At 37.8% G+C, this 17,003-nt stretch overlaps 1 protein-coding gene across 1 annotated transcript; it reads left to right on the forward strand.

Annotated features, from left to right (window-relative positions):
• Positions 1-6,455: 6,455 nt before the first annotated feature.
• Positions 6,456-15,077, forward strand: LOC594572 (homeobox-containing protein 1). Its single transcript, XM_794008.4, has 7 exons — positions 6,456-6,667; positions 9,036-9,466; positions 10,225-10,427; positions 11,199-11,489; positions 12,566-12,664; positions 13,495-13,611; positions 14,844-15,077. The coding sequence occupies exons 2-7, from the start codon at positions 9,042-9,044 to the stop codon at positions 15,023-15,025; spliced, it is 1,317 nt and encodes a 438-aa protein (XP_799101.2). The 5' UTR covers positions 6,456-6,667; positions 9,036-9,041; the 3' UTR covers positions 15,026-15,077.
• The last annotated feature ends 1,926 nt before the right edge of the window (positions 15,078-17,003 follow it).

Consider the following 17,003-nt stretch of genomic DNA (forward strand, 5'->3'; position numbering starts at 1 on the left):
TTCTGAGATAAGTATTGAAGTGAATACCGCCCCTGATGTTCTATTTGGACCAAGAAATGCAAACAGTTCTAATTATTATTTATTTTTCCCCCAGGAAAGGGAAGGGGGGGGGGGCAGAAGGGATGAAGATTCATGTTTTTTAACCCCAGTATTCAGGTGGAGCCTAATTTTTAACCGATGCTCGCATTGTCTGGTAGAGTGTTCATATATCATGAGGTCACAATTCTAACAGATTTGTATTGAATGTGTATTTATTGTATATTTTGATTACTCTTTTTGTGTTTTACGAGAGAATTAATCATAAATAAATCGATACGTTGGTCCTTTTACTTGTATTTGTTACATCCAATTCCTCTAAGAAAAATTTCCAACAACTTTATGGTGCCTAAACACACAATCCATCTGTTTTACTATTAACAATTCCTTTTCATTTGTTTTGCTTGAATGTTAGAAAGTTAATATTTATTATGGTAAAACTTTTTCTTGTCTAAAGCATGTCGGAAATTAAAAACGCCTCAAGCATATCCAATATCTACTGTAGAATCATTTTGTTTCTGTGTCTAGACTTTATTCTGTTCAGTGAGGGGTGTTCTTGATGTGTATGGAAAGTCCTGTGTTTGGCCCCTTGTTGCTTTGGCTAAAAAATGTATCAGTCCTTATCACAGTGTAACAAAGAGTTGTATTGTCTTTATTGGGGTGATTTTCTGGCAAAAAAGAAAAAGACAAAAAAAAAGAGCGGAGAATGTATGAGAGATACAGAAAAAATGAATAAGGCAAAGAGATCCATGGATAAAAGATGTAGAGTAAATACAATGGGAGAAAGAGAGAGAGATATGGGTTTTTTTTTTTTTGGGGGGGGGGGGGGAGGGGAGGGTGGAAGAGATGAAGTGAGAAAGAGAGATGGAAAGTAGATAGGGGAAATCATAAATGGAGATAGAGGGAGAGGCGTGAATGAGATATAGTGATCCAGAGAAAGAGGGAGGGAGAGCAGATGGAAAGAAGAGAGGAAAACGGAGATAGAGAATAATAGTTTGTGGTAAAGTATAGAAAATATGGTGTCTCTACTTGTGTTTTTTCTATAATCATTAATCTCTCTCTCCCAACTTCCCAAGGAAATGTTACATTTCAAAGTTGCTTCTCTCTCATCATCCCTCTCTCACTCTCTTTTGATCTCTCTCATATTCTTTCTTTATGAGATCTATCACTCTCTCTCCCCCACTATCTCTCTCTCTCATCTCTTTACTTCACGAGATCTCTTTATGAGGCCTATCCACCTCTTCCTATGATCTCTCCCCTCTCTTTTCTCTCTCCAAGTTGTTTGATTCACTAAGATTCACCCCCTCCAAATTTGAAATTTGCAGTTTTAAAAATCCACTATAATTTCACAGCTGGAGTGGGACTGAACCTTGTTCTGTAGCACAAAACATGGCGAGGAAAGTTGACAAAAAATAAAGTCAAACATAGAAAAGTCTTTGATTTATTAGTAAAATAAATAAAATATATAGTGAGCACACATGCACAGGTTATGTTACAAACCGATAATTGTTCACATATTCTTTATCTTAGGTAGCTCATTGCTAGAAAGAAATATGAGCATAATCAATATATGCATAACAACGTAAACAACATACACACAGAGGCATGATGGCTCAGTGGTAAAGATGTGGTCTCGCAACCAAAGGGTCCTGGGTTCAAAACCAAGTTGATGCACTAGTGCCCTTTGGTAAGACATTAATCCTCATTACCGAGTCACATACTTTCTTAGCAGTCAGGTAAAACCAAACAACCAACCAGAATGTACATGTATACACTTACTGTGTAAGTAGAGGCAAGTCAGTGCAAAAGTAGCTATTGATTTCTCTTTTCAACTCTTCACTTTTGATTTGAAATGAATTCTAAGTGTTGGAGATATACAAAAAGTTTGGAACAACAGTTACTTGAAGTACGTACTAGACCAAAGTTAAAACATGATTTGAATTATATACATGTCAATGGATACTTCACACAGCATGTGTTTTACTTAATTTGGGCAGTGATTGTTACATTGTTTAAAACAAAAAAGATATCACACATTAATTATGTATTGAGTTATATCTAAGAGCAAGACTGGTATAACACATACAAAAATTATGTACATCCATGGAGTGCCATTCCAACTCCCTGGTACATCTATATCATGAATGAAATCAATGAATAAATCAAATTATCATAAAGTGGCAGGATTGTGCTTTAAAGGAAGAGAATAAAAATAAAAATAAAACAAAACAGAATAAATGAAACAGAATAGAACTAACAAATATGTATGTACATGTACATTGATACATAATAGAACAAAACAAAATAGTTATATACAAACAACAACAAAGCATTCAGACACATGAAAAGAAAGACAAAATGATACTATTTAGTATTTACTCAAAAATTTTTTGAGTGGGCCATTCGAGTGGGTGAATACTAAATTCATGTCATGCACGGATTGTGGTCCTTTTTGAAGACCAACCGCTTTCCCGGAGTTAGAGTAACTATAAACCCAACAATGCCTATCTTTAAAGTTAGCCTAAAAGACCCTGTATGAAGGGAAAATGAAATAGAAACCTTGAATACCAAAGCTTCTGGAAGAAAGCTGTCTCCAGCTAAAAACACAATCATATATCAACCGAAAGCTTATAAGCCACAATAATATATCAATGTATTTGCTATTTTAGTGTCTGTCAGAGGAGTTAACAGCTCTCTGAAAACTCCAAACGTGCAGTTTTTAATATTGATGACGTCTTGTCTGTATCTGTATCATACTCCATTTTTATAACTTCCCACACTTCTTCCTCTTCATCATCTGATATCAAATGTATAACTTCTTCTTGGTCCTGTTCTTCTTCATCCTCCTCCTCCTCCTGTGATTCATGAATTAGCATCTCGCTTTCTTCCTGTCGCCACTTCACTCCTCTCGTCTGCACAACCTGCTTCCGTCGGGCTGAAGAAGTCTTTGGTTTAGAGGGCCTCTCCGTAGTAGTAGGGGTAGTGGGATTCTCCAGAAGAATCCCGGACACGGGTAACTTAACAGGGACAAGCTCAAATATAGGCACGAAAATAGGAGCAGGTAATTGAGGTTTAGGAAATGTGGGGTCTTGGGGATTAGGCTTTGGAGCAATACGCCGGAATGATGGCTCAGGAGACAATGGATTTAAGATAGGTTTACCTTGTGCAACAGTCTCCTGCAGTTCAGCCTGATTTGGCTTTGGTGGTTCGTCTTTAACTTGTGATCTCGTCACCCTTTTATTTTTGTCTACTTCTAAATCATCTGTTTTGCTCTTTTCATCTAACGTGCTTTTCAAAGTTTCCAGAATCGGGATCACAATGGGAGTTGGTTGTGAAGGCCCTACCGGAATCAAGGCTAGGAAAGTCCTATTTTCAGGTTGTACTGTCGGCTTAGGCTTAGGCTTAGCCTTAGGCTGGTTACGCCTAAGTATGCGTGCTCTATTTGAAGGTCTTGGCTCCTGCTTTTCACCTGGATCATCTCTCTCTTGATTGGTAACCATGTTTTCTTTGGTTGGGCTGTGCGTGAAACTTTTTAATATATATCCACTGGGAGTAACACCAGTTTGCGCAAGAGTTGCTTCATCAGCCATTTTCACTACTTGATCCAGCCATTCCAGGATTGATTTATACTTTTGTTGTGACTGGTCGGGTATAACATCTGGCAAATTTGTGCTCACATCTGAAGACTTTGGATCTATATCTCCACCAAGGGAATCATCTCTGCCAGACTCCTGTGGTTGTGCACGTGGAGACATACTCCCGATCTGGCCGATGCTGTTAACCGACAAACTTGGATCACTTGGCACATTTGAATCACGTAAACCTGGTTCCTCTGAGTCTGAGCTTGAAGTAGTGACTACTTGTAGATCTATGCCATGTTTCCTCTTTTTGTTAATCTGATAAAGCCACTGGCCATTGTTCAAACCTTCTGCATGTCTAAAATTTCCAAGGTTGAGGATCTTTGCACTTCCTTGAAGTTCAACATGGTTCATAATATCATCAGACAAAGGCCTTTTAGTTTTACTGGCAGTAGTCGAACCTGTGGAACTGGAAGTGGTGGAAGTTGTGCAAATGGGGCCATCTTGCCCCTTCTCTCCGCATTGTCCGCATACATTCAGGTCTTGTCCTGGCTCATCCCTGAACCACCCATCATCATCAATTTGACTATCAATTTTATCAAAAGATTCACAAATGTACTCCTTCAATTTCCTCTCCGTGGCCGTGTCAGACTCGGATATTGAATGATGTTCATGAAGTCCATCGCTGGAAAGCAGAGGCTCTTTTTTTATTGCTGTCACAGAAATCTGTTCATCGAGACATCCAGTTCCATTCCCTGTCAGTGAAGGCCAATCAACTGGTTCCTTTTCGAATTTAACCCGAAATGCCTTTATTTTAATTTCTGGTGAAACTGAAGGCAAATCATCTGCAGCATCGCTTCGCAAGTCCCCAGCTTCTTCTGACTCTAAATGTGTGCTTTTCGATCCCTCCATTTTGCTAATATCTCGCTTCTCAGCTAAGCTTAGCACATTTGATGTCAAAATAACATTTAAATGCAATGAAAAGCAGCTAGCATGTAGCAGCACCTGAAATATTTGCACAGAGAATCACGCCTTACCCAGGCCGACGCAGCAGGCGGGCAAGTTGGATCGTACCCGAACACCTCAAAATATCCGTGCCTTAATTCTCGGTTGCAAGTTGCAAGTTACAACGATGACCATTCCGTCCTCCGTTTAAAGAGTTCAAGCTCATCTTCAATGTCATCTAGATCTAGATGCGATTCATCAATATCCGTAGATCTTTCAATAAATGATAAAATTCAAAAAAGTGAAAATGTGAGTGGTGAATGACAACAATCAGCTCTCTAGAACTATGGTTGCATGATGGCGCTCCAGTTTTTCCCTGTCAAGGCAAAAGGATAGTCTTTAAGCGCAGACTCTAACGTAAAACTTTACCACAATTCCTACAGCGTTCAGTGTGCAGAGCCTAGATATGTCATTTTCTTTCAGAGCAGCTCCAGTACCGAGAACAATGTAGTCTCATTTTGCAGACCATTTTCAATTATAACTATTAACAAGGGTTTGTGCCTGCAAACTATTTTAAAGAGCGCATCTCAATTGAAAGTGAGACTAAACCCGCGGGACTACTATTATGCCTTGAAATCATTAGGATTTTTGTTTGAATTCGAGATGGATATACATCAGAGCCAGATCTAGTTTCAGGGTTGCATAGGTCTATATCACGACAAAGGTCAGCTTTTTTGGGTCACCCATTACCACAAATGTTTTGATTTTGTATTATTAATATTGTTTATTAAGTTAAAAAATGAGTTGGGGGGGGGGGGGGAGGGGGGTTTCCTCCAAAACACATAAAAAAAGTTTAAGGGGGGGGGGGGGGGGTTACACCCCCTCCCCCCTGCGTACGCGCCTGGATGAGAGCTATAAGGAAGCCGATAGAAGAGAGAGAGAGAGAGAGAGAGAGGGGGGGGGGGGGGGAGTAGTGCAATTTCAATTCAGTTTGTTTTTTAGTTTATGCAGTGCGGCACAAGGGCAGCTAGTTTATTATGATGATCAAGTTTAGTGTATCATAATTATATCAGCGGCTTTAATAGCACTGTATACGTATACTGTATTTCCATATGAATGGAATTAGCTAGATAATTCGTTGAGAATGGCTTCCTCTGTCAATTCATTTAAGAGATTGTTTAAACAAGGTTCTGTAATATTAACATGACTTATTTACATAATCAATATTATTATATTATTATTATATATTAATCAATATTTTCCTATTGACATTACTGTGTACTAGGTTAATGATATGTTTATTTTGCAAATGAGTATTATTTTTTAAAACTGTTTTGTATAAACGTTATAAGCGATGTAAATATGTTCATGTTTATTCAGGGCCCCATGGAAGACCACTACTTGTTGGTGAATGGGCTACCCTGTCAAAAGATTAGAATGATAAATAAATAAATACGTATATATCAGTCTACTTGAAACTAAAACAAAAATATAGTTGTATAATATCTGAAAAAGTTCGATCCGCCAAAAAGAATAACAGAGTAAAAGAGAGAGAGAGAGAGAGAGAGAGAGAGGGAGAGAAAAATGAGAGAGAGAGGGAGAGAAAATGAGAGAGAGAGAGGGAGAGATAGACCATTCATGGCCCCATACATAGTTTCAACTGTACATTAATACACGTTCCTTCGAGTCATCAAAAAGCTCACATTCTGTCCCATTCATAAGAAACGAGTTTCTTATTTTCTATCATCCATATCATGATTTTACCAAAGAATACACGCCTCCAAATCCTAAATAAATGACCGAATGTTGTTGCATGTACAGTGCTCCGTATAGCAGCCGCTTTTTCGAGAAGTGCCCAAATAACCTTTGACAGCGCGGCGCGGTTAGTAAGCCGTCATTAACATAATCCATGTTTACAAACCGCTGGTTGGCTGGCTGGTAAACGCGTAAACGGGTTACCATCTTCGACAAGCGAGGCGAATCTAGATATTAACCCAGGAAAACAGTTTCTTTTGGACCAGTTTACGACCTACCCGTGGTAATATCAACAATGTTACAGGGCTGAGATACATAAGGGACATTTTCTTCAGGCTTTTGAACGTCTTGCCGTGAGTAATGCAGGGTTTTGTTGGGCCTTTTTTTCGCTAACCCTTTGTTCAACTAGCTTGGACGCCGGATCCACAGTAGTAATATTATAACGTATCGGGTCAACTATTGTGTATAGTACGTAGGCTAGTGCTAGTGCGAATCGACAGGCTAGTTTGTAGCGCCGTGCCGCCGAAGTCGAACGGAAGACCGCCGAAAATGATCTATTTTCGTAGAAAATTGGCGACATATTTCCGGCATGACAATACGATCACATTAATCGGCAAATACGCTTTGAAAGCGATATTGTCTTTTGGTTATCTATGGTGCTTACGAGGGTGTGGCTTTTCCAATATGGCAATGAAATCATATCATTTTTATGATATTTCTTCAGGAGCCATTTTTCCACTCGCTCGCTCAATGAGCTCCACACACTAGCTGTATATTGTGTGTATATCGGCGCGCGAGTATTACACACGTGCAGTAGTAGTGCGGCGTGCGCCAATCGCAAGAAACCAATAATATTTCTGATATGATAGTGAAATCGCCAACAAATAAATGAAGTGGAATTTATCACATTTGAGACACAAAATTGTTTTCCAGGGTTCAATTTGATAGAAGAAAATGCAAGAATTATAGAAAATATTTCCCAGACATATTTTTTTATTTCCAAGAAAATTTAATGAAACAAAAGAAAGAAATGAAATTAACTCATAACTGATATAGATCTAGGCTTGTATAATTGTAATGTATTATTGTTACTGTTGCTCCTTATGTTAACATGAATTGAAAACAATTAAGTTGCTTATAGTATGTTCAGGATGTGGGTATATGCACAGATATATAATGTAATAACTAAAAATGATACATAAAAGGCCAAATAAAAAAAAATACCCCATTTTTATAGCATATTTTTTTTTTTTTTTTTTATATATTTGTATCTATCGTCTGCACTACATGTACATTGTAGGTGTAATTTCATAGGTCAAAAATGGATTGGATGAGAACAACAACTTTATAGAATACAAATATATTTAATTATTTAATTCATTTTAATTTGCCCCAACTATATACAGAAAAGTATCATAATGTGTGAATATGTTCAGATACACATTCCATTCAATTCAATTGATATTTATTTCATTTCCAACAGAAAGATAAACAAAGGTATTACATAATTATTACATAAAGTATGAAAAAAATATATGTTGATAATTCATTTTTTCTTGGTAACTATACAAAAACACTTTACACATAATAAAATTATTACAAGAAATTCTCAATTTCTGAGGAAATGGGGGGGGGGGGGGGATCCCATTGTAGTTTGTGGATCCCCCAGAAAAAAATAAATTGTTTCAAATTGTGCCTATGAAGACTTGGAAAACACAAGACAATATTACAAAACAACAAACAACAATGAAACGACAAGGAGAAGGAATACAGATAAAAGAAGAAGGAAAAAGGGGGAGATGGAAAATTTTGTGTATTTTAGACTTGCCCTTTTCACCTATTTTCTTTTGTTGTTTATTGTTTATTCCTTTTTTTTCTTAGGGGTCCTCGCTTTGAAATTTTGCATCCCTGCAAATAATTTGTTATGAAATTGAAAAAATGTCATTCATGAAGAGCATGATTTTGCTTGATTTATTAATTTATTTTCTATCAATTTATACAAAAAAAAAAGGGGGGGGGGTTAGCTTGCTCTGAAATCAAAACATATAATATTTTACTTCAGAAGTATGTAATGATATATTACATTAATGTAACAAAATATTATATTAACAATAGTATTTAATAATGTATTACATAAATATGTCTGTAAAGTACTTAAAGACATTGAAGAATGATATAAACCCATAATTTTTGTATTATTGTTATTATATAGCAATAGTAAATTAGTAAAAGTAACAACGCTTTTATAACAACCATAAGAACGAAATGAGGTGATAACAATTATACTATATGTAGTATTTTTTTCTAATCCCTGTTATACATGTATGCCCCCCATTTATATGCCCACTAAAAATTGAATAATCCTTTATGTGATCAATCTAGGTTTTGAGCATTATAAACATTTTACCTTTTCCATTTCTTGTTTTTATTTCTGAATTAGTCAATGAAGACATTCATCAATATGTTGTACAGTAGGCCTGTACTTACTGTTACTTAGTTAATTATGTTAATTATTTTCATGTTTGTGTAAGTTCAAAGAATACTATATAGGCCTACTATTGATTTTTTTTAAAGGTGCTTTATTTTGCAAAGATAATAAGGAAGAACTCGTAATATTAGGATTTTGTTTTGTATTCGGATCTATTAGTGACAAATTGAAGGAATGAGATAGACTGTCCATTAATTGAATGAGTAAATCTTGCTCTTTGTTTCCTTCTACAGACCACAATGTCTGAGCCTCGATACACCATCGAGCAGATAGAGCTCTTGCGACGCCTAGTCCGCACCGGTCTCACCAAAGATGAAATCATCCACGCGTGTGACTCCATGGCCAAGATGGACTCTGAGTTGGGTCCCCTCCCATCCAAAATAGAACAGCCCATTTTCACGTCTGTCAACTCTGCTGCTTCTCCACCAATCAGCAGCTACCATGCCCCACAGCAGCTAACAGTGACCAATAGGAACTCGGGGTTGGATACAACGGGTGGGTTGGGCCAGGAACCAGCATCTCCTGGAAACAGGACGTCCCTGGTGACTCTCCTGTCTAACGCAGGACATGGCGGATTCCAAGAGAACGGGGATGGTGGTGATGGAGGCAGAGGTGGTGTTGATGACTTCCACGTAACCAATGAGGAAGTAGAATCTCTCTTCAGGTAAGACATTGGTTGCTCTGTAAAACCTACAAGTTGACTGCTTATAAGTGTCCTCACAGTGGTGTGTAGTTACAGGGGGAAATGAGGGGATATTTCCACCCCCCCCCCCCCCCCTGATGAATGGTGAAAAAAAAGGAGAAAAATTAAGAAGAAAAAGGTGAGAAGACAAATGAAGGATGAAGGCAACATGGAAAGAAGATACTATGACCATTTCACTTATCTTTCCCTACTTGATGTCTCTTTCCTCTGCTTCATTTACAGAATTATAGATAAACGCTCCCTGTTGGGTATGACATCATTGTCTCCTGTTATGCTCCATTTTTCAGTCAAGCAAAGCATTTTATGTCCAAATTCCATTCTTGAAAGTCCATTTATGACGGCTGTCCTAAAACATGGTGGCCCAGAAGAGGCTAACAAGAGGTTTTATACACTTCTATTTTGATCTGCTACCGCAAGCAAGGTCACATGAACATGAAAGAAGACATCAAAGAATTTGGGACCTGTAATTAGGGACTTTTCAATTTGCACGTCGACATAGTGGACTGCTACTTGTGACATCCTTTTAAGGACGTGTGACGTCTTTTTAAGGGACTGGCAGTGCTTTAAAAAGACGTCACACATAGCAGTCCACTATTTGGGTGTGCAAATCAAAAAGCCCCTTTTGTCTCTCCCAGAACCTGAAGTCCCAGTCTACAGGTATCTGTTAGACTGAGAATGAGATTGAATTTGATTTTTCTTGATTTCATCCGCTTCCACAGGAAAGGTCACATGAACGTGAAAGAAGACATCAAGGATTTCCTGACCCGCAATCGTCTTTCCCAGAACCTGATATCCCAGTCTACCGGTATTAGCCAGAGCTACATCTCTCAGTTCCTTCTCCATGGTTACGTGATGCGGAGGAGCACCCAAGCCATCCTCTACCGCTGGTTTCTTGCCAAGAAGAGAGAGCTCGAAGTTATGGGTAATGTTTGTCATCAGATTCCAATATTTTGGTTCAGAAACATATATATTTTGATCGACAGGGGTCCTTTTCGTCTGTTTGGAGCCAGAAGGGCATTGTTGTGGTCTGGTGGATAAGTCTCTGGACTGTTAATCACATGGTTTGCGGGCCAAGTTTGACAGCGGCACTTATGTCCGTTGGTAACATATTCATCTTATTTGGCACAATTCACCCAGCTGAGTTAGATGGTAACCCAGTAGAAAGAAAGTCCTTGAAAGCATGAGTGTATTATCATGGTAGCTTGGTTCAAGTCAGAAATATTATGATTGCAGCTAGGGCCCCTCAAGGAGAACGTTATAAATACTGATGAAGCTACCTTGGATAAACAAGACATGGAATAATAATTTTAAAGGAAGGATTCTCCTGTATTCCACATATTTTGTTTATAAATGGAAGAGAATATTACATTCAGTAAAAAGAATTGTTTGTTGAAAGAGATCTTTTTAAATTAGTCATTTGCGTACCGTGTACTGCTCTAATTGATAGTACCTTTAAACCTGCGATAGCAATCACCTGTATAGAAAGACCACAGTTCTTCTTTCCCTTGAAAATGGTTTATCATTGAAAGGTGCACTAAAGGAACCTGTACATAGAGACCACCAGCCTAGAAAGACCACTTTTCTCCCTTGAGCAGTTTTGATGGGCAGATCTCAATGTACCACTTTTCTTTTCTTTTCCTTCAGTGGTCTTTTATAAACAGTTTCACTCTTATTCTTTTGTTACCATGCGTAGGGGTAATCAACAGTACCCCAGAGCAGCAAGACAACTCTGCTTCCTCCCCTCACGGCCTCGCCCAGCATCGAGTGCGCCCTTTACAGCCCCGTTACGCCCCCTACCAAACCCCCACCCAGTCCACGCCCACCAACTCCAGTGCGGCGAATTCGGGCAAGCGACGAGAGAGGTTCGTCTGGAAGGACAACTGCCTGAGAGTCCTGGAGGCATACTTCAAGAAGAACCCATACCCCAATGACATGGAACGCATCAGACTGTCAGATGCTTGTGATGCTCTGCAACAAAGTTTATGTAAAAATTATTCTATTTGCTTATAAGAGCTTCTCCCGGCCCCTCCAGTCCGGGAACAGAGGGACCGCATTCATGTTCCCAAAATCTTTGGTAAAGGGGTACTTTTCTCGCAACAAAGTCCAGCTCGTAACACACACAAAAAAATCGGTCTGTATTGACTTTACACACCGGACTTAGGGGGTTGCTTTCAAAGGGAGGGAACATGCATACACGTACCCTAAATAACACTGAGTTGGGGGGGGGGGGGGGGTGTGGGGAGCTTCTGTGTGATTTGGTGTTGAAAAATTGAAAGTCCTGTTAATGATCTCTCTAGAGTTGTAGTCAGTAGGCAGTACTCAAATCTGCATGTCACTAACTTGAGAAAGACGTGGTAGTGCATGCTAGAGTGTATGCCTCCGAGTCTGAAGCCTTCAGCAGATGGGACTGACTTGTGGTGGTTGAGTGCATTTCATGCTCCACCTGTTCTTGGGAAGAATTAAATCAATATTTTAATGTAAATCTAATGTTTTTTCCCTTCTTTTTAAAATTTCTAAAGAACAAATAAATGGGGTCCAATCAAGAAATATGATTAACGTATTTAGACAGCTTCTGATTTTAAGTATTGCCTTTAACCCATTGCTTACGGGAACCTGGTGGTCCCTCTGTAAAGCCTATGGGAATTAGATCATTCAGTAGCCAACAGCTTAAATAGGGATCACATACGTATGTGGGATTGGATGTAAATTAAAGCTGAAACCAATATGGGTACCTAGCAGGAATAAATTCCTTGAAATGCTGGAGCGCTGTAATGGCAGCTAGGCTAAAGCCGGGGTAATAATAAATGCGCCTCGTAATAGAATTTTTAAACAGACGGCGCTATAGGAATGCCTATTGTTTTGTTATTATTATTATTATTATTATTATTAATTCTATTTGTAACGTGTAAATAATGTTTTTGTAGTAATGATTTATTTTCCTTGCTGTGTTACTCAAAAGCATGTCAGCAACTTTCAAGCCTTCAAATTCAAATCATTATTTCCATGTCGTGCAATTTTCAAGCATTCAAACTCAAATTAAAATTATTATTTCCATTTCAGTAGGTAACGATATCCCGGAACACAACAGAGTGAACCCAAGCAAAGTGTACAATTGGTTTGCCAATAGAAGAAAAGAAGCTAACCGTAAAAAGAGAATGGGTAAGTAAATACATTACTCGGTTGAACAGTTCCATCTCTTATTCTTTGTTCAGATTTGACTGAAGAATCTTAGTAGTGGAGTTGAGATAAATCGTGATCTAAATCTCTTCCAAAATTGCATTTTTGTAAAAACATTTCATCAAGAAATGATCCTGCTTTCATTATAATTTTGTTTTACTTTTTTTTTTTTTTTTTTGGGGGGGGGGGGGGGGTGCTGGGGCTTATTACCACTCTGGTTTGCAGATGACCGAAATTAAATTCATGTTCATTGTTACGCAGTATAGTTACTCGTAGCCGTCTTGGGGGGATTTAAAACTCGTGTAGATGGATCCCCCTAATTTTGTTGAATCTTTCCTGACTTTTTACATTTTCCATAGTCTCTTGGATTGGAGGCTGAACAAAAAAAAATTACAGTGTCTCTTTTTAGTCACATTTAAAAATTATCTTTGGATCCAGAATGCGATGAATTACACTTAATATATGAGCAGAAAGAGAAGTTAAATATTAGAAAATTTTAGTTGTAACTAATCATTACAGTCTATAGATTGGCAACACTGAGAAAAATGAAAAATCACTCTTTTTGTGTACAATTGGCATTTTTTGGGGTTAAATCTTGCAATCTTCTTTCACATTGGTTCTTTAATAAACATTTCATAAAAGATATTCATTTAATGAACATTTTCTTTTCTTTCGAATTACATGTTCATGAATGGAAGAGTGGAAAATATGATTAATTGTTGCCAAAATGAGAAGAGAAAGCTGATTAATTTAGAAAATCAGAAAAATCTGAACTGCTATTTGAATAATTCTGAATGACTCTTGTCTAACAGCTGCAGAACCTATAATCACAAGAACAGTTTCTCATGATGATGACTCCATCCCTGAGGTGGATTATATCGACAATTCAAGCGCTGATCTTACAAATGAAGGAGATGCATGCATGGCAGGTAAGAACTGTGGTAACAAATTAATTTGTTTGCTGCATTTGCTATTTTTGCTTGTTTCACGTTGTATATAATCTGATGTTAAGGCCTTCTTGCCCACCTATTATTATTGTTACGTCCTTCACCATTGCAACTGCTTCAATCAAATGTTAATCTTATTGATGGGAACCTATAATCTACAAGCTGAGCTATTCAATAGGTTCCTCACATTTCACCCTGGATATTCAATACAATTAATTTTGACGTCTTTTAAAGATTTGATTATATAATGTGACACTTTTAGTATATTTCATATTATGTTCTAATTTTGTCAATAATGTGATTTCCTTTTGTGAAATGTGAAACAAAATAAACTTGAAACTTGAAACTTGAAACTTTTAGATCAAAGACCCTGTGGGAAATGAAAAATGATAAACATGAATTATATACCAACAAAAAAGCTTATTATTTATAGATAACAATAATATAAATTATATATACAGTTTGTGTATATGCTATTTTAGTGTCTGTCAGAGGAGTAACAGCTCTCTGAAAATTTGAAATCTAAAGCTCTGAAGATAAGAAGTAGTTGACCTAAAAACTAGCTATCAAATTGTTGACATCATTTATGTGGAGGAAGCATATTCACAATGACTTTGCATTAATTCAGCCAGGCTCATCGCCTCGATCGGCTATATGCCTCTGCATTTATCTTGATTCTTTGACTTACCTCCATACTTTCAAGTTTCGATTGTATATATATGTATTTTAATGTGTGTGTATTTCATTTGTCACTCTTTATGTAAATCAATTACATTATATACTATTATTGTTATTTGAATGTTTTGTATTTGATTTGTCAATAAATAGAAAAACATCTGCTAAAAAAAGAAATATTCAGGTTTATATAGCTACATGGAAAAAGGATCAAAAATAATTTCCCATGTTTTCAAACTGGTGGATCCCTATTCCATTGTAACAGTGGAGCAAATTTTTTTTCAGAACAGAATTTTATTACCAGAACACAATACAGTCAAACCAGCTTTAGTGACCACCTGTTTACAAAGACCACATTTTTCCCCCTTGAAAATGGTTTCTCATTGAAACATGTACTAAAGGAACCTGTACATAAAGACTACCTGCCTATCAAGACCAATTTTCTTGTCTCCCTTGGGTGGTCTTTATAGACAGGTTTCACTGTATAAACTAAAAAAAAAAAACTAAAAAAAAAAAATATATATATATTATTATGGCAGGTGAGCTTGAAGATGAGCATGACACTGGCAGCATGATGAATCACATGGGGGGCGACGACGACCAGGATGATGCAGAGGTCGCGACCCAGCTGGTAGAGGTCAACAATTCCATCATGACCCTCATGAAGGCAGTGGAGGAGAGGACGGAGGACCCACAGGTCAAGACGGAAGCCGATACGTGATGGTGACCCCCGGCCCCCCTACTCAGTGTTACTTAGGTTATACGCGTATGCATGTTCCCTCCTTTTGAAAGTCCGGTGTGTAAAGACAATACGGGCTGATTTTTTGTGTGTTACGAGCCGGACTTTGTTGCGTGAAGAGTACCCGGGTGGTGACCCGGCCAAGCCTAGGTTTGAGGATGCCTTGGGTGATTTCAATGGAGTTGGTAGTGTTTCTCTTTAAGAGGTGTCGGTACGGCCATCTTGGTACAGTGTCAGCACATGCTCTGACGACCCTTGCTCTGTGGTCATTTGATTACACAAACGCCTCTTGAGACTTCAACCCTGGAACCAATACTATACCTAACACCTGTATTCACCTGTCTTGTTTAGTGTGGGGCTTCTCGTAAGACGATGGTCTTGTGAATGCAGCCCTACCACTTTCAATATAACTTCTACTACATGTCAACATAGGGTAAGGTAGGTCACAAGACTTAAAGCCAGTCTGCACTAAATTTGGCCAGGGGGATTAGACCTCCCTGCAAGGTCACTGACAAGTGGTTATCCCATCAAATCAGCTCTCAATTAACATAAGAAAAGGGGATCATGGGGGACCAACCGCACTGTTTGCTATATATAGAGGGCGCAGCTATAAGTAGTGCAGTGGGGCTTTAATGAGCTTAACACCAACTCCAAATCTAGTGTAAAATACCCTATAACAGAACTTTCCCTAACTCTCTATTTCTGATGAAATACAGCTTGGAGAAAGTGTCGTAGGAGCACATTTTAGATCAGCTGTTATTGCAGTGGTTAATATTGGCTGAAAGACAATCTTAAAGATCACAATCAACAAGGGGGCCAGTTTCTCAAAGCCATCATAAGCTTAAGTTCTTGGACAACCCCATGTTCTAATACACATTCAATACATTGTCTACGAACTTGGTCATATGACAGTTTTGAGAAACCGGTCCTCGACATGTTTAAGCAGTAGTGTTCACTCTGGGATGGTGTGTGAAGGGTTTAGATCCCAAAGTTGGCTCCAAAAATCTTTTTAGACCAAAGAAAGGACATTCCGAAGCCATGGACAAGAAAAGCGATAACAAAGCCAATACTTGGCTTGAAATGTGAAAATGCCCATTGTCTAGTGTTTTATTATATGTGTTTTTAATAATTTGATGAAATTTGTGTGAGAGTAATAAAACCATAGTTCGCGACTATGATATATGTGTATGACAATTAATAATAAGGTCATACATGACAATCAACCCCAAATCATCTAATATGCTGCTGCGCAGATCAACGGTTAAAACCTTGCCTGACATATAACCATGTACAGAGTATTATGCAGTATGATGCTGAAGATTGTAACCTTTTTGGATGATTATTATTATTATTGAAGGTTTCCTTGCATAATGTGAATACTAGGACACTGCTAACGTTTAAATCTCACAGATAGGATATACGTCGTGACATATTCATAATTCCTGCAAAAATCTACAGAATTTGATGTTGGCTGCAAAAGGGAAACACTACCTTTAAGCATGATAGCTGCAGCTGGTAAAATACTCCAACAAGGAATGTACAGAGTAGTTTTGATATGAGAAAAAGCAATATTCAGTGAAATGTACTAAAACTTGTTGAGGCAACCAGATATGTGTATGTGAACCAGAAATAACCTCTTTTTTAAATATTGTCTTTTGCCTCAGCCGTTTGTTATCTGTTAAAAATTTCTTAAAGCATGTAAAGTGGTGGTTATATTCTAGTACTAAACAGTCAAACTTGCTTTAGCTACCACTAGTACACAGAGACCGGCTGTCTATGAAGACCATACATTCATTTCAATTTTTCATTGAAATGTGATATAAGGAACCTTTCATAAACTTAAAGACAGCTTCTCTGGTATATTGATACTGGTCTTTAATGAGTAAATTATGGTTTTGCCATGTCATATCTTAACGAGGCTTCAATGTCCAAACTATATTCACTTTACAACTCTGTAGGT

Source organism: Strongylocentrotus purpuratus, unplaced genomic scaffold, assembly GCF_000002235.5.
Source record: "Strongylocentrotus purpuratus isolate Spur 01 unplaced genomic scaffold, Spur_5.0 spur5_scaffold_13, whole genome shotgun sequence".
NCBI lineage: Eukaryota > Metazoa > Echinodermata > Echinoidea > Camarodonta > Strongylocentrotidae > Strongylocentrotus > Strongylocentrotus purpuratus.

Bases quoted from the DNA above. Each gene is read 5' to 3' on its own strand.
- LOC594572 (XM_794008.4), top strand. From the start codon at position 9,042: ATGTCTGAGCCTCGATACACCATCGAGCAGATAGAGCTCTTGCGACGC. The intron at 10,428-11,198 runs GTAATGTTTGTC...TACCATGCGTAG, and splicing joins GAGAGAGCTCGAAGTTATGG to GGGTAATCAACAGTACCCCA. The intron at 12,665-13,494 runs GTAAGTAAATAC...CTTGTCTAACAG, and splicing joins TAACCGTAAAAAGAGAATGG to CTGCAGAACCTATAATCACA.